This window comes from Tripterygium wilfordii, chromosome 12 (assembly GCF_013401445.1).
Source record: "Tripterygium wilfordii isolate XIE 37 chromosome 12, ASM1340144v1, whole genome shotgun sequence".
NCBI lineage: Eukaryota > Viridiplantae > Streptophyta > Magnoliopsida > Celastrales > Celastraceae > Tripterygium > Tripterygium wilfordii.
Genome location: NC_052243.1, coordinates 9,217,952 through 9,235,851, shown reverse-complemented (window position 1 = coordinate 9,235,851; position 17,900 = coordinate 9,217,952). Strand labels below are relative to the sequence as shown.

Below are 17,900 nucleotides of genomic sequence, written 5' to 3'. Positions count from 1 at the left end.
GTAAATCTAAACCGTTGGATGCATTTTGTGTTGTAGACTAACAACAACATGAACCAACGGTTTAGGTTTACAAATTTCAATGATTTCAGCTGGAATCATTCCAGCCCCTATCCCTTGTTTTACAACGTAGTATTTATTCTCATGAATTACATGCCTGTAACTAATGCCCCCACGAGTTTTTGTGAGTTGCATGTCTCATGTGCACGTGCATTTCATTTATGGTAAAGAGTTGTTATCTAAAGATTACAATACCAATTTGTAGCATGAGGTGATAAATTCTCCTACAAATTAACTACTAAATATGTTAATAGCAATAAAAAGGGATCATATGTGGTCATTCAAATGACAAATCCCCAAAACATAGCATAGCAGGTTTATGATCCAAGTACATAACAATTTACACCACCAACCCAAAAACCTATCCTTATTTGCAATATTATCCATCACCTCCTATCTCTACTTTCAAATACTTCAAAAGAATACTAATGAGAGGTGGTTCAATTGACAATCGATTGGGTTAGACATATGTGTGTCCAAAGTTCGATTCTAATGAGAAACATATTTCTTAGTGGTATTTAAAAAAAAAAAGAGGTTGGTGGATGAGCACTATACAAGTTTTCCATCCGTACACACTCACACACTTAAATATTATTTGGTTTAAGGACTTTTATGAATGTTATGTGCTTATCAACATTATTTTCTAAAGCGGAATGGTGTATTCTTTTTCCAAAAAACAGAATGAAAGGCATTTTCTAAAAGCCGAGTGCTGTATTCTTTTTCCAAAAACAGAAGGAAAAGCATTTTCTAAGCAATTTCCGGTCAAGTCAAAGTCAACCCTAGCACAAAACCATTTTTATAATGTCAAATCATGATTCTATTTATAGTCAACATTTCCACAAGTTGACAATGACTCATCAGTGTATATTGCGTTCAACCATAAAACTAGCAGCCATGCTTTATTAGCAAGTGCATCCCAATTTCCTTTTTAAATGATATGTGAACAGAAATGTGGAACCAACTTGGCCAAAAACTGGATGGGTATGGTGTGTATCGATGCTTAGAGTCCAAATATGAGATCGGTTGTCGGAGATATCGCTGGAGGTGTCTAGATCGATGCGATTTGTGATGTGGTGATCTCGTCCTTTGAGAATTGTTTTCCACTATATGAGCGGCGATGGGTGGCATGGAGGGTCGGAAATGATGGTGGTGGTTAGGCTCTTCCATTCGGTAGGTCGACAACTCCGATCGATGGCCGGACAGAAAAGCTATAGTGGTGGTGGTGGTGGTATTTCGTGAGAGTGGGAGGGAGAAAGAGAGGAAAGAGAAGAAAGAGAGAGAATGTGAGTGTTTATATAGAGACAAAATAGTGATATGGCTGCTGATGTGGAATGCCTTGTAAAATTGCGAGAAATTGAGATAAAATTTGTTGGATCATTTTAGCACTACCGTTTCTATATTGTATGATGATTTACACTATAAATTGAAATACAATGTTTCATAAAAAGAGCTTCGCAAATGGTGGCCTTTGCATTCAAACCATATAGGGGGGCCTAACTAGAGCAAAAAAAAGCTTAATGGGCCCAAATGGAGATTTATACCATTAGTATTTGTGGTTTTCTCTTTATTATATCTTCTGCATTCGTTTTTTGCGGGATAGGGGATACTGGAATGATTCCAGTTAAAATCGTAAATCTAAATCGTTGGATGCATGTTGTGCTATAGACTAATAACAACATGAACCAATGGTCTAGATTTACAAATTTCAATGATTTCAGCTGGAATCATTCCAGCCCCTATCCCGTGTTTTACAACGTAGTATTTATTCTCATGAATTACATGCCTGTAACTAATGCCCCCACGAGTTTTTGTGAGTTGCATGTCTCATGTGCAAGTGCATTTCATTTATGGTAAAGAGTTGTTATCTAAAGATTACAATACCAATTTGTAGCATGAGGTGATAAATTCTGCTACAAATTAACTACTAAATATGTTAATAGCAATAAAAAGGGATCATATGTGGTCATTCAAATGACAAATCCCCAAAACATAGCATAGCAGGTTTATGATCCAAGAACATAACAATTTACACCAACCCAAAAACCTATCCTTATTGGCAATATTATCCATCACCTCCTATCTCTACTTTCAAATACTTAAAAAGAATACCAATAAGAGATGGTTCAGTTGATAATCAATTGGGTTAAACATATGTGTGTTCAAAGTTCATTGGAATATATGTGTGTCCAAAGTTCGATTCCAATGAGAAACATATTTCTTAATGGTATTTTTAAAAAAAAAAAAAAAAGAGGGTGGTGGATGAGCACTATACAAGTTTTTCATCCGTACACACTCACACACTTAAATATTATTTGGTTTAAGGACTTTTATGAATGTTATGTGCTTATCAACATTATTTTCTAAAGCCGAGTGGTGTATTCTTTTTCCAAAAAACAGAAAGAAAGAAATTTTCTAAAAGCCGAGTGGTGTATTCTTTTTCCAAAAACAGAAGGAAAATCATTTTCTAAGCAATTTCCGTTCAAGATCACAAAACCATTTTTATAATGCCAAATCATGATTCTATTTATAGTCAACATTTCCACAAGTTGACTATGACCATTAGTGTATATTGCATTCAACTATAAAACCAGCAGCCATGCGAGTGCATCCCAATTTCCTACCAATTTCCTTTTTAAATGATATGTGAACAGAAATGTGGAACCAACTTGGGCATCTAGCAGACAGAGAGGCAGTTTCCTCTTATTTTCCTCACAAAAGCAATATCCAATATCCTATCTGTTTTAAATACAACATTAGTCCTCTGCATTTCATTTCATTCCATTCCAATTATTAGTCACTCCAGGCATGGCTGCTTCTATCCATATTTTCTTTCTTGTAATGTTGTGCCCTGGATTTCTCTTTATTCAGACAATAAAAAATGCGTCCAGCTGCATAGACTTTGAGAGAGAATCTCTTCTCAGCTTCAAACAAGGCCTCACTGACCCTTCCGACCTGCTCTCGTCTTGGGTTGGCAACGATTGCTGCGGATGGACTGGCGTGACCTGCAACAACATCACCGGGAATGTGATCGAGCTCAAGCTGAGAAATGAGGTGCCAGAGGACCCTGATTTCGTCGACGCTCCCGCCAATGCATTGGGTGGTCAGATAAGTTCTTCTTTGCTTGAATTGAAACAATTGAGGTACTTAGATCTTAGCATGAACAATTTTGAAGGAACACCAATCCCAAACTTTTTTGGATCGATCGAGGAATTGAGATACCTCAATCTCTCTAGTGCATCATTTGGTGGGACTCTGCCTTCAAATCTAGGTAACCTATCAAGCTTGCAATATCTTGATCTAAGCTCCTTCTTTAATGAGTCAAAAGAGAATGACCTAAACTGGTTACCAAATCTTACTTCTTTGAAGTACCTCAACTTGGGAAATGTTGATCTTAGTACTGTTGGAAACGATTGGCTTGAAGCAGTGAACATGCTTCCTTCTCTGCAAGAGTTACATTTACCAACTTGTGGACTCTCCACTCTTCCTCTATCTGCTTCAGTTGTTAACCTTACTTCCCTATCCGTGCTCGACCTCTCCAACAATGGTTTCAATTCCTCAATACCTTCCTGGATTTTCAACTTGACTAGTCTTGTTTATCTTGACCTCAGTACTAATTCTCTCCATAGTGTTTTTCCTGACGAATTTGCGCAGCTGAAATATCTGGAACACATTGATCTGTCTGAGAACTCTTTCATCGAAGGCAATTTATCAAGAACACTAGGAAAGCTATGCAGTTTACGCGATTTTGATCTTTCTTTCAATAAGATGAGTGGGGAGATAACAGATGTTATTGATGGATTTTCTGATTGCTCGAACCCCAGCCTAGAGTTACTGCATTTGGGATACAATAACTTCAATGGGTTTATTCCAAATTCAATAGGGAACTTGAGGAATCTGAAATATTTTCGTCTTATGGGGAACTCGTTTTCTGGTTCGATTCCTGAAACCATTGGAAACTTGTTGTCCTTAGAAGAATTGTACCTCGCAAATAATTTGATGACAGGAACAATTCCAGTCAGTTTGAGGCAACTGTCAAAGTTGGTTTATGTTGATATCTCGAAAAATCAGTGGACGGGAGTCATCACAGAAGCTCATTTGTCAAACCTGACTAGCTTGAAAGAGCTGTCCATCGTTCAGTCTTCTCGCGAGATCACCTTGGTTTTCAATATTAGTACTGCCTGGTTGCCGCCTTTCAAACTCAGGTACATCGACCTCAAATCGTGTAAAGTCGGACCTGGTTTCCCGGCGTGGTTAAGGAATCAGAATGAGCTTAACTCTGTCGCAGTGTGGCGCGCTGAAATGTCAGGGACTATACCGAAGTGGTTCTGGGAATTAGATCTGTTGTTGAATGTGCTAGACTTCAGTTATAATCAGTTAACCGGGACAGTACCCAACACAATAAGGTTCAATCCTCAAGCAATTGTTTTCTTGAACTACAATCTCTTGACAGGTCCCATGCCATTACTGTCATCCAATGTCAGCTCACTGCATTTGGATAACAACTTGTTTTCTGGACCGATTCCTGAAGATTTTGGTGAAAGAATGCCAATGCTAGCAGATGTGGATCTCTCTTTTAACTCCTTAAATGGTTCCATTCCCACGTCTGTCGGAAACCTGGTTTCTCTTCTGACTTTTGTCGTCTCCAATAATCGATTGACGGGACATATTCCTGATTGTTGGGAAAGTGTACTGGACATCTTTGTTATAGACATGTCAAACAATAGTTTATCTGGAGAGATACCAAAATCATTTGGTTCTCTGATTGGACTCAAGTTCTTGACATTAAGCAACAACCGCCTCTCTGGGGAGCTCCCATCTGCTTTACAGAACTGCACTACGATGGAAGCACTCAAGCTCGGAGACAATAGAATCTCCGGACGAGTTCCCGGATGGATTGGAGAAACAATGCCATCATTGTTGATTCTGAGTCTACGATCCAACTTGTTCTCCGGATATATCTCTTCAAAGTTATGCAACCTCTCCTCCCTTCACATACTAGACCTTGCACATAACAATCTGTCAGGATCGATCCCGGCTTGTGTTGGAGATTTGATTGGTATGTCATCTATTCAAGAAGATGTTCGATACGAAGGACAGTTTGTCGTGGCGACGAAAGGGAGAGAATACTTCTATGAAACTACTTTGTATCTGGTGAATAGCATAGACCTTTCAGGCAATAGCCTGTCCGGTGAAGTACCGAAGCTAACAGAAAATCTCTCCAAATTAGGCATCTTGAACCTCTCTATTAATCATTTGACAGGGAAGATACCAGAGAGCATTAGTAGATTGCAGAGATTGGAGACGCTCGATCTCTCGAGAAACCAACTATCTGGGGCAATTCCCCAAGTCATGGCCTCCATAACTTCATTGAATCACCTTAACCTTTCTCACAACAATCTCACAGGAAACATCCCATCCACAAACCAGTTTCAGACCTTTATTGATCCGTCTATCTATGAAGGCAATCCTGCACTCTGTGGCTTCCCACTACCGACCAAATGTAACGGTGATGATGAAACATCTAATCATTCTCCAGAATTTGAAGACGATGACGATGAAGATGATAATGAAAGAGTGTGGTTCTTCATCAGCATGGGACCAGGATTTGTTGTGGGGTTTTGGGCTGTATTTGGGACTCTGCTATTCAAGCAGTCTTGGAGGGAAGCGTACTACAAGTTCTTTGATGACATGAAAGACAGGCTAATTGTGACTTATCGTCGAAGAAGGATGAGAGAAGCGAGAGGAACATAATCATCATGGTGATATAAATGGAATTGAGTGAAGTTTTACCACTGAAATCAATAACTAGATCCCTCATGTATTGTACTCATATGTAGCTTTTGCAGTAGAAGCAATGTATGATCTTCAACGATGCCTTACCTTAATTACTTCTTCAAAGAACATCCAATCATGGGAACAAATGTTTTGTCAAATATAGCAAGGATTCTACTCTTCAATGTCAACATACATCTTAATTTGGTGCTCAATCAATCAAAGAAACCAACCTTGTGTGACCTCAGGGGCCACAAAGGTTGGTGCTCAAAGATCCTCGATGCAGCTTGTTCAGGAAACTAACCATCAGAGAACACACAACATATGGCTCAAACAAGGAATACCCCTCTTCAGTAGGTATGGCGAAGAATACGTAATGCCTGAAAAGAATGTCCGATACATAGGACTCGGGCGCCAGCAGTAAACTTGAGGATATAGAGAAGTCACACTTATTTCTAGAAAGAAAAGCCATTTAAATTAATTATTCAAAAGATTCTCAGGCATTTGAGGCAAAAAGTTGATCAATGTTTCAAATCTCCATCTGGTAATTGCAAAATCAGGCAATTATGAAACAGACAAATTAATTTTGTATCCATGAGCCTTGTGCAAGGGATTTGTCCACCCTTTCCATAAGCAATGGGTGCAACACGGTGGTATTAATAATCATAGACAAGATGGCAACTGCCAAATTATAAGCAATGGGTGCACCTGTTTGTATTTCAGGCTAACAGTCTTAATCCAAGGGCAATACCTCATTTATGCAAATATTACAAATCTACATGTCGATTATCACTGGTTAGTCATCTGTGCCAAAGTACCGGTCACCAAACTCCCCCATACCTGGTATGACACGGAATTCTTCATTCAAAGCAACATCAATCTCTGAGGTGACAATTTTCAAGGAAGGAAACCTTTTGCATACACAATGGATCCCCTCAGGGGCCTGACATTACCAAAACAGTACATTGGCACATATTATAGGCAAAAAAGCAGCAGAACACAGCAAGTACCGCCAAGAAAAACTCACAGAGATGAGGTTTAGAAATATAATGTAAGATTCCGGAACTCCTTTTTGTATGAGTAATTCTATTGCTTGGTTTGCAGAGTTACCTGCATGGACATAACATGATTTGTTTCAATCGTCAGCAAGCATTACAATAAATGGGTTACTTGCATAAGACAATTTCAATAAATTGGCCTCCAGGCATGCAGCCTAACGAATAATGGGATGACAAAAGAGACGAAAATTAGTATAAGAAAACTCAAAAGGTTATTAAACCAATAATCATTAAGAACTTTCAAAACAGCATTATTTTTTCCCTCTCTTTCTTCTCTTCAGGCTATCTTTCCCTCTCCCGTATGCCTTCTCTCTTTTAGAAGAAGTAGCTCTTTCTTTCCTTTTTCGTAAATTACTATATTCCCCAAACTGTTTGGTACTAAGACTTTGATGATGATGACAAACAATACGATGAATAATCTTTCCAAACTGAACATGTGGACAAAGATGCCTTGTCAGTCCCCTGCTATGGCATTGCAATTGGAAGAGGAAGGTTTGGGTGATAGTAGTGAGCATCATGATAAGTTCTTTGGTGCATTCTGGATCCAGAGAAGGAATTACAAGAGTGGTCTTCAAAAGAAAGTCAAAAAACCAAAACGGCATCGCTTGTACAGTATGTGTGATGCCCTTTTGGCTCAAAGGATAGAAAATTAGGAAGTCTTTGATTGGGAGGAAACAACCGACGAAAATCATGAAGGATAGTTAAGGGGAATTCAATGTAAATGGCAATACCCTGAACAATATGGCATAATCTATGCTTTCATAGACCATTCTAGTAATGGGCTGCACATCCTTGGTGCCTTACATTGATATCTTTTTGACAATTCGAATAATAATAATGTGCAAATGGGCCATAATATATTCAAGTTAATGTTACTTACCTGTGGCAAGAACCGGGTCTAAAAGCAGGACATGCCGTTCTGAAATATCCTTTGGAAGCTTCTCATATATAAGCTGCTTAGTAACAGGGTGGAAAAAAAAGTCACAGAAAAAGCAATGCTCCATTCTACATAACTTCTTATTCATTAAAAAGTTCTTTACCTGTTTTCCATTGTCTCCATCACGGTGAATCAGAATTTTTCCAATTTTTATACCTTTGCAACATGCACGTAATGCATTTTCCATGCTCTCACCACTATGAAATACCAAACAAAGAAACTTGTCACCATATGTACACAGAAATTAGAGGAAACCAGGGGACCAAAGAAAAACTAAACATCTCAACTTTAAGAATAAAATTGGGCCTAGCATTTAGATTCTAGAGCCACATGCTTGAGGAAGTAATCGATACCTATCATTCTTGCAGCTATCATATAACATGTACCAAGAAAAACAAATATCCCTTAGCCAGGAGATGCTTCAAAAACTAACATATGGTCATATAGGCCCATGCTGCATTTCCCACTTGTCATTGAAAAAAAAATCTCTTTCTTTTTGTTTCTGATAGATCCAATCATTCTCTTTTATTTCCAATGACCCATCCAAATGTAACCCCCATAATTTTATCAATCTTTTATATCATGAACTTAAATTTATTATCCATTTTCACTCTAGGGAACAAGGTAAAATTACTATCCGAGATATTTTTCTCAACCTTAATTTTTAAACATGATTAATCCTATGCAGCAATACAAGTTTGAAATGCCCAATAAATATTTGATTAGAAAAGCACAAACATGTTTATGATTTATATAAACCAAAGAGCAAAGAGGTGATATATTTTTTTAAATGGAAAAAATAAATATAAACAAACATGTAATACATACACCGTTCTTCACTCAGGAAGCATGGAATAAACATTATGTATCAATATTTCAAAAACTATCCTGACATATCTGTTGCGTCCGCTAATAGTCGCAAAGTAAGATGCTGGCACAACTCAAACCCCAAAAAGAAACATCTAATTTGCGCCTGAAAGATCTTACCTTCGAACAATGGAAACTCCACACAATTTCTTGCAGAAGTCAACACCAGTATAAACAGATCCTGAAAGAGTGGAAAAGTTAAAATTTCTAACTCATTGATTTTCAACATTTGTGACATTAATTAAAGGTAGTGAAAAGTCAATTGAAGAGTGACTTGACCTTATCAAAACCCAAGAAGAAGACAAGAAATAAATTGAACAAATTAATTTTTAAAAGCTACTCACAATTAGGCAATTATTCAACAATCCACACGAACCAGTATTGAAAAGAGAGCCATATAGCATGTGCAAAGGAAACAAGATTACCTAACACCGGCTGCTGAACCTGGGTTGGCTTTAAAACGGATACTTCTCCCAGTTAGTATAAGCCTTACCTAACACCTTCTAAAGTCTTTTGGTCTATTTGATAAAAACAGACCTTTTCACATGGATATTAATCTTCTTTGCTTTTCTTTTTCTCTTTTTTTAATAAAGGAGGGCAGAACCTCAAATTTATTGATAATCCTCAATTATGAAGGAAAAATACCGTGCTTACAAGCGCTGAAAAAACCAGAAAACCCAATAAGACCGGCAAACCCAACCTACTATAAACAAAACCTGATCAGTCCAACATAAAGGAATTCAAAATTTTGGATCTTAATCGTGTAATCATATCTCAGGGGGTTAGACCTTGTGCCATTGGTTACAAAAAATGTCAGTAACACTCCCAGACCCGGCTTGTCCAAAGCAAAAGACTCAAAATTGCATAATCAGACGGTCTCTGTCCAGTTTATATTGCAACTTTCAGATCAACAAAGACAAGATTGAACATGAAAGGGAAGTAAATATCAATATCAAGGCATGGCAGCAAAATTCATGAAAAGGTCAGATAGAAATAAATAATGTAACTGAGCTCCATTTAAGAACCTGTTGGAGTAACTACTTGCTTCTCAGTAAAAGGCAAATGACCAAGACCATGCTCCACAACCTGAAAGCCAAAATCAACAAAAAGAACTGTCAAATTTGCAATCTTATAATAAAAGGGGCACTAATCAAACATGAACTTCAGCTAAGATGTAGTTAAAAGTACCAAACGTATAAGTCGATCAGAATAAAATACAAAATCATGCTTCGATATTTCCCGATCTCGAATCAACGTGTGCATACCTCTTATCTGCAACAGGTAGCATACATAAGCATCACAAACATCAATATAAAGATGAAATCATGAAGTAGAACAAAGCTGAAGTGTATGTAAAATTTCAAAGGCTCATACAAACAGAATTTGTAGTATGCTTAGTAGCTTACAGTATCTGCGAATCAATGCAAAATACAATTTGAAATATGGTATCAGTTCGGATATTTTCTGTTCATGAATCATTTTACTGAAACAAAAGCCATACTAATATAACTATCCTAACGAATGGTGTATTTCAATTGTGTTATTTTCAAAACTATTAAGTTCAAATAATCTTCATGTGGAACTTACTATATCAATATAAAATTGGATGAGGCTAATGGTCACAACTTCAAAAGACGGGACCTATTTTGCACCTACTATACTCTATATATACAAAATCAGGTAGCAAGTCCACAAAATAATACCTATTTATGGGAAACCACTCAAAATCAAGAAGAGGAAAACATAACACACCTGAAATGTTGACTGAATCACGCAAACATTTGGATATATTTTGCAGAGGTCATGCAGACCAAGCTTTGTGTGAATATGTTGCACAATCAGATCAACAGCAACATGATTACCACCACCCCGGGGTATGATCACGTCGGCATACTTCTTTGATGGCAGAACAAAATCATCAAAAGCCGGCTTCACGAATTTCGCATACTACATAATAACCAGAATGTAAAGATAAATTTTAGATGGCAGCTCAAAAGTTCACCGAGGAGATCATAGTCATAACAGTATTAAAGTCAATAACTCTAGATTAAACGAGCAACCTTTTTCATTGTGTCGTAATCTACAGGTAAAATAATTCACATTGTCGAGCACCGCACAATTTTTACTTCCATCTGAACTCAGAATTTTAGCCATTTTAATGCTCTCCCCAAATTAAGTGCATGCTACCCAAATACTAATTTTAAATGCTCCATAAGGTTAGAGCTTTCTTCCGTGAATACAAATAAGGGTCCATAAACAGCAGTGACTCGAACACTTTTAATTATTATGATACAGCTTCGGCAAAGAAGATTCCTTTACCGAAGCTAGCAGCTAGCATTAGAATTATAGTATACTTCAACATCTTAGAAGGACAAATTTTTCAATATAGAAATAATTACTTGCGCAACAGCCTGTTTTCCCTTCACTCAAAAGTAATTCTACCGCTGTAACACTTCTAATTCTAAGTTGCTAGCAGAACAGTTTTTTTTTACATGTTACTTGAATGCTTGTAATGTGTCCCAGTAACGCAACAATTTCGAATTTCCTTCATTTGCTAGTGGAGGACTGAATACCTCCACAAGCTAAGAAAGGATCTAGCTGAGCCGCACAATGAGTAAGGAGCATCATCTCAGAAATTGAAAGCTCAAGCAAGTTGTACAAGGGGGAAATAAATAGATTTTCATTATCATTTCATCATTATTGGGCCATAGAAAGTGTTACACTAGCGCATGATTGTTGACTACCCCTTAAACCAGGAGATCTTTGTCAAGAAGTTAAACAGGCATGGTCATAAGTGATGCTGCGATTGATACTTCTAAAACCTCACAGCATGTAGAATTTTAGATTTTCTTAAAAAAGTATCAATCGCAACATCACACTCATGCCTGTTAAACTTGCTTCACAAAGATGTCCCAGTAAAGCATTACGCCTGGATAGGTAAAAAAAAAAAGTGGCAAAGGAGGGCATATTATTGCATGCTAATCGAAAACAAGATTACTTTAAATTTAAAATTCCAGATCTATTAACGTGCTTATATCAAATAATATACATCGTAGGACGTGGTCAAACTGTAGAAAACAAGCAAAGGAGCAAAATTTATACTCAGAAAGGAAACAAAAACTGTTGATGGAATTAGATTAAGGAAACAAGCATTATGGTGATTATATGCTTCTGCCTCGGTCAGTAAAATGAAAAATATATAACAGTGATTTTCCAAATCATGTTGGACAAAATAATTAAGCAATAATTTAAAGAAATATTATTGACTAATGGAGAATACCTGCTCAAGAACAGAATTAATATCCCTTCCCCTCTCAACCGTATCACGTCTTATTCTTCGAGCAAGCCTCACATCAGCATCTATAAATAAATCACAAACAAGAAACATATGGTGACACCTAAGGGATAGAAAAGAGAAATCATAGTTCAATTGCAAATATTTCATTTAAGAGAAACAGGTAGGTGCATAACAAATCTTTGTGCTTTCTTACAGTCCGGCTCCAGAATAAACCCATAAACATTGATATTTTTTGGATTTAAGAAGGACTACTGGTCAACTAGCATAACAACTAACAAGGCACAATCATGTACAGATTCTCAACTCTCCAATATTACGAGGCCTCATCATCATCCGAGCATTTATCCCAAAAGTTTGGGGTCGGCTACAAGTTTATGAGAACATCACCGGAAATCCACCACATGTATTTGTTTTCTCCATTCATGTCTACTAATCAGAAAAGCACAATTGTTTGAGCTCAAAATTTTAATTAGCCACTCTATCTCAAACCAAGAAATACACCAAGTCGAAGTGTCATGGAAAGATAAGCTAACACTTCACATAAGTAATTAGCGTAGCGCGTGGTAAGTAGATTAAATAGCTCCCACCAAACACACACCACAGACTACTTTTTCAATACCCACACTGCAGATTGCTTCCTGAATGCACACACCGTAGATTGCTTTTTGTACACACACAGCAAATTACAATTTACAACTTGCCATTCATTTACTTATTGGCACCTTCTGAATGTACCATGGACACTGAATTTTCCAATAATTCATCTAGAGGGTTAGGGGGCATTCCAATTGCTATGTCATTCCCAAACTTTTCTTTGATAGATTGGAGCTGAAAAAAAGATCAAAGTACAGCAGAATGATATTGCCATGCTAAATATAACAGCAAGGATGGACCTTTAACATCTTTTAAACTTATTCGGAGTACTTATAGATACTCGGATTGAATTTAAAATTTTTCCCCTGATGGGCCAAAAAATTTTTAGAAGTTTGTAGTGTTCAAAAAAGCAGTAATTGAACTTAATAGGACTACTTAATGTCTGGACAGTACCCCCTTGTTGCCTTGTAATTTTAGATTTTTTTTCTCCATTCAAAAACAATAAAAAGTTAAGGGAAATAGATGTTACAAATATAAAAAACCACATCAGCATCCAACAAGCAGGAATAACACTTTGGGTGCGTTTGGTAAGAGGGTAAGAATTTGGGGGTATAATTTGTTACCCATGTAAATGTTACAAGGGTAATAATAATTATGGAGAATAAGTGTTACCCTTGTTTGGTAAAGAAGGGTAAAATTTACCCAAGTATTCATTACTCTTGTTTGTTACGACTATACATTACTGGTGTAATACCATTACCCTTGTTTGTTATTATTGTAATGAACCAAACTAGAAAAAAGTGAGATTATGTTTTTTATTGTTACGACTATCATGTACCAAAATTTTAAAAATATAGATACATATGCATATATATACACAGACAGCCAGACATATATATATATATAATAACAATTGTTAACAATTTCAACAAAATAATCTGGTAACATTCAAATCCATGACAAAGACGTAACACAAGAGTAGGGGTCATCATTTGGCCCGTGGGCCTAGGTCTGAGCTCGGCCCTGCCCGACCCCTTGGGTGGGCATGGGCTCTATTTTTTGGGTCAGCCCAACCCGAAGCCAGACACTTCAGGCCAATTTTGGCTCAGCCCGAGCACGACATTATTTATTTTTATATATATATAATATGTATATATTTATATTTATATTTATATTTATATATATATATATAAAATATGTATGTATATATATAATACACACACATACACAGACAGTGCATGCACTGTCCGTGTATATGTATATATGTATGTGTATTATATATATATATATGTATATATATAATATATATGTATATATATACACAGACAGTGCATATGTATATATTTATATGTGTGTATATGTATATGTGTGTATATATATGTATATATATACATATATATACACAGATAGTGCATATGTATATATATATATATATGTGTGTGTGTGTGTATATGTGTGTATATATATATATATGTATATATGTGTGTGTGTGTATATATATATGTGTGTGTGTGTGTGTATATATGTGTGTGTATATATAACTTATGGACTTTTAGAATTTTTTATTTAAAGGGGTAATAGGTTGGAGTAAAACTTCTTATTACTTTTTATTACCCAGGTCCCCCACTAGTAAACTTTATGTGTAAAAAATAAGCTCAATTACTAAAATTTATTACAGGAGTAAAAGTTATACTGACAAGTAAACTTAAAATTTAATTACCCTTGTAACTATTACACCCCATTACCCTCGTACCAAACGCACCATTTGTGTGATAAAAATGTTTTAAGTATGAACCTGTGTCAACAAAAATCTTCATGTTCATCAGGTTGCGAACACGCTGGTCATGGAAAACCAGAATTCCCTCCAATATGATAACATCAGAAGCATTTACCTAGCAAAAAAATACATCAATGTCAAAATGTTAGATTAAGAGAACATGAATAAATAAATAAATAAATAAAAATCAATAAGAACTGTTATTGAAGAGGTTAATTATTGCCGTGTTCTTCATATGCTAAGTATATCAAAGGTGTTTTGCTTTGAAAGAATGTATCACTAGTCCACTACAACAAAAGCGAAAGAAGCAAGAATGAACATATAGTATAACATCCTTTTTCCCATTGATGGCAACAGAAAGATGCACCATTGGGTATGCCATCGATACCCCAATCCATTCCATAGGTCAAACTTCATGTCTCCCTACTTTCAAGGTATAACAAGGTTAAAAAGCTCCAAGATGTTTATTTCTGGAGTTCACAATAATGCTTAGTTACTTACCTACTTTATTTTCTCCCAGTAATTCATCCTTAAAAAAACAAATAATTCATCCTTAAAGAAAAAACAAAGATTGCATGAACATAAAAGAAAAATAACCCCGACTCGGGAGAAAGACGTGAAGTTAGCACCTGCCGAAAACTATCCGCAGAACGACGGTGTTTTTTGAAATCATAAATTGGAACTTGATATGATTGCCCACTTTTGAGAGTCTGAACACAATCCAGAAGCTGCTCCGTGTCAAAAGCATCTGCAGAAAGACAACTATAAGATCAATGTGACTTTAAAAGAAAATCTATAAAAAGCAAAGCACCCTAAGACGCTGCTGCACCATACATTGGTTAAACATGCAAAATGACACTAGTCATCTTTTCTAGGGGACATTAGTTTTATTTGTCTTTTTCACACAATATTAGCAAATGCAACTACAAGGATTTAAACATCACTCATATGTCTATTTGATTCCCCTGTCTCCAAAAAATAACTGCAAATGCAAGACAAAGAAATTCAGGTTTTATAGATTACCAGGATGATCAAAATTATACTCATGCACACGTTTTGATTCTTCAGCTGTCAAGCCACGATAAAAAGAATCCTACAGAAGAACCATATAGTAAGATAAGAGTTCTACTCATAGTGAGTGATAATTGATAATAGTAATTGATAAATTGATAAAAGTGACATTTTACTAACAGTAGAGGATAAGTAGCAATAGAGTGAGATGTCCAAAAACCTGGTTGACAAGAACGACACGATGATCATGAAGCTGTTGAATGATCATGTCACAGACGGTGGTCTTACCAGAAGCCGTACCTCCAGAGACTCCTGCTCAAATAGGGATATTGAGAACCATACAAAAGTGCAAATACATTAGAAAAATGAAGATTTATGTACAATTCTTGTTAACAACAAAACAGAATACAAAATCCATTTCCAATGCAAATTTTCGTCGCATCCCTCAATCTTTCTAGGATTTTTCTACCAGTTACAGAAGATTCCGTTCATGTCTTCTTTTTCACTTTTATTTATTTATTATAACTGCCTCTTCTCTCCTTCAGATAGAACAAAATGCGATTTTGGAATTAACTGGAGTACATCATTCCTCAAAGCACTAAAATCGGTCCCAAGCTCTCCAGAAAACAAAATGCTTTGTCTGACCAAAAACAATAGAATTGAGCTATTAACACTTATCAAACCAAAATTCAACGCCAATTGTAAAGAGGAGCACTATCTCAGTTTAAAATCAACACAAACAGCTCATAAGCAAGAAATCCATTTCCAAATAAAGGAAGAAGACAGTACAGCTTGTCTGATCAAACGCCACATACATAATGCACTTAGAATTGAGAGATTAACACTTACGAAAAAAAAAATCAAAGCCAATTGCATATGTTATCAGCATTAAAAGAACTGAGAAACAGTTTCCCGGTTTTAAATCAAATCAAACATTGCCGCTCAAAAACATGAAAGTCAATGTCAGGATTAAAAGGAGAGAGAAACAGAAATCTCAAGTCTTAATCAGCGAGACAAAATAGCACATTGCATCACGAATCACCTCCAAACACACAAAACAAACAACAACGATAGAATACAAAAAGCATCCAGAGGCAATCAATTCAAACAAAGAAAGAGTTGAAAAGCAGTAGCCAAGATAATAAGGTGAATCGCACCAATAACGAAGGGCTGTTTGGGAGCGCCGGCATCAGCGGTAATTGCGGAGGCGGAGGAGGAGCGGTGAGCAGGAGAAGAGGTGGATGAGGAAGGCGGAGAAGAGAGGAGTCCGTCGAGGTGGAGGCCGGAGAAATGAGGTCCCGACGCCTTCTCCATCACGTAGTCAATTGAATCTGCTTTTTCCGGCATCGTGTAGCTTTCTGAAGTCCAATTTCACAGCGGATGGAGCCAAAAGGAAAACACTGCTTTCATGCTCTGTTGTATACTTGACGGGGAGTCAAACCAAGGCTGCTGCCCTCTGTGTCGTGATTTTGTGTCCCCGCGGTGCTTTTACGCTTTGTTTTTCTTTCTCGTTTGGACTTTGGAATGTGGCATATTCTCTTATTTTCAAGTTGTATTTTTTTTTATTGTATAAATATTTATAAGCTTAAAAGTAGGGATGGCAAAAAAAACCGACCCTAGCATTATCCATAGGGTACCCGATCCATTTAAAATCCGAAAACCGATCCTATAGGGTTTGGAAACGGTTTTGGTTTTGATTTTCAAACCCGTTATGGTTTAGGGTCGGGTTTGGTTTTTGATGTCGGGTTTAGGGTACCCGAACCGTTTAATTAAAAAAGTATATTATAGTAATAACATTATAAATCATTTATATAAAGATATATTACTAGGATGCTAAATTTTAGCATGATCAAACATATTAAATAAAATAAAATAATATATTATATAGATATTACATTCAAACTATAACAACATGATAAGTCATATTATTTTTTAAAAAAATTGAGTTATACATTTATAGAAAAATAAAAATATTAAAAATTAGACGGTAAACGGGTACCCGATGGTAAACGGTTATGGAACGGTTCCGGTTTTGGAAATTTAATTGGTTTTTTAAACGGTTTTGGAACGGTTTTGGTATTGAGTAACTTAAATGGAAACGGTTTTGGTATTCACTAATTGGAAGGGTACCCGACCCGTTGCCATCCCTACTTAAAAGGCTATCAGGAGGTACAAATAATTCCGGCTGTCGAGGATAGGAATGTTTGGGTTATGAATGATGTGTGTATGGTGCCAAACTTACTCTCAATCCAAAGATTTTTTATAAGCGTTGCACCAAATTTGACATGTTCACTAAACGAGCTGTGTACAGTCTAATAACATAAGACTATTGATTCGAGGTTGCATTTCGGGAAAATGACTTAGAATTGAGTGTCAAGCGAGAAAAACAAGAAATAGAAGACTAACAACGAAATGAAAGAACTATTGAAATGAAATGGAAAACAATACATTGTTGGATGAAAAATGATTTGGTTTAGAGTTGCCACCAATTGATTTAAGTGCAATTGGACACTAAAAAATGGTCTACGA

The 17,900-nt window shown here is 36.3% G+C and overlaps 2 protein-coding genes across 3 annotated transcripts; one reads left to right on the top strand and one right to left on the bottom strand.

Annotated features, from left to right (window-relative positions):
* The first annotated feature begins 2,783 nt into the window (after positions 1-2,783).
* Positions 2,784-6,020, top strand: LOC120011222 (receptor-like protein EIX1). Its single transcript, XM_038862285.1, has one exon. The coding sequence runs from the start codon at positions 2,863-2,865 to the stop codon at positions 5,806-5,808; it is 2,946 nt and encodes a 981-aa protein (XP_038718213.1). The 5' UTR covers positions 2,784-2,862; the 3' UTR covers positions 5,809-6,020.
* A 326-nt stretch (positions 6,021-6,346) lies between these two features.
* LOC120011224 (uridine kinase-like protein 1, chloroplastic) lies at positions 6,347-16,905 on the bottom strand. 2 transcript variants are annotated; one of them, XM_038862287.1, is made up of 14 exons: positions 16,529-16,903; positions 15,592-15,683; positions 15,384-15,453; positions 14,990-15,108; positions 14,379-14,475; positions 11,972-12,051; positions 10,444-10,638; positions 9,880-9,963; positions 9,717-9,777; positions 8,812-8,872; positions 7,928-8,021; positions 7,768-7,840; positions 6,857-6,939; positions 6,347-6,772 (listed from the first exon to the last, which is right to left on the bottom strand). In XM_038862287.1, the coding sequence occupies exons 1-14, from the start codon at positions 16,716-16,718 to the stop codon at positions 6,626-6,628; spliced, it is 1,446 nt and encodes a 481-aa protein (XP_038718215.1). In that variant the 5' UTR covers positions 16,719-16,903; the 3' UTR covers positions 6,347-6,625. The 2 variants fall into 2 exon arrangements, with proteins under 2 accessions (XP_038718215.1, XP_038718214.1); XM_038862286.1 differs by having other exon boundaries at positions 7,768-8,021; positions 16,529-16,905.
* Positions 16,906-17,900: the final 995 nt, after the last annotated feature.

Coding starts and splice junctions, on each gene's coding strand:
- LOC120011222 (XM_038862285.1), top strand. CDS start 2,863: ATGGCTGCTTCTATCCATATTTTCTTTCTTGTAATGTTGTGCCCTGGA.
- LOC120011224 (XM_038862286.1), bottom strand. CDS start 16,718: ATGCCGGAAAAAGCAGATTCAATTGACTACGTGATGGAGAAGGCGTCG. Junction 12,052..14,378: donor GAAGATTTTTGTTGACACAG/GTTCATACTTAA, acceptor ATTTATTTATAG/ATGCTGATGTGAGGCTTGCT. Junction 10,639..11,971: donor TTAATTCTGTTCTTGAGCAG/GTATTCTCCATT, acceptor GTTATTATGTAG/TATGCGAAATTCGTGAAGCC.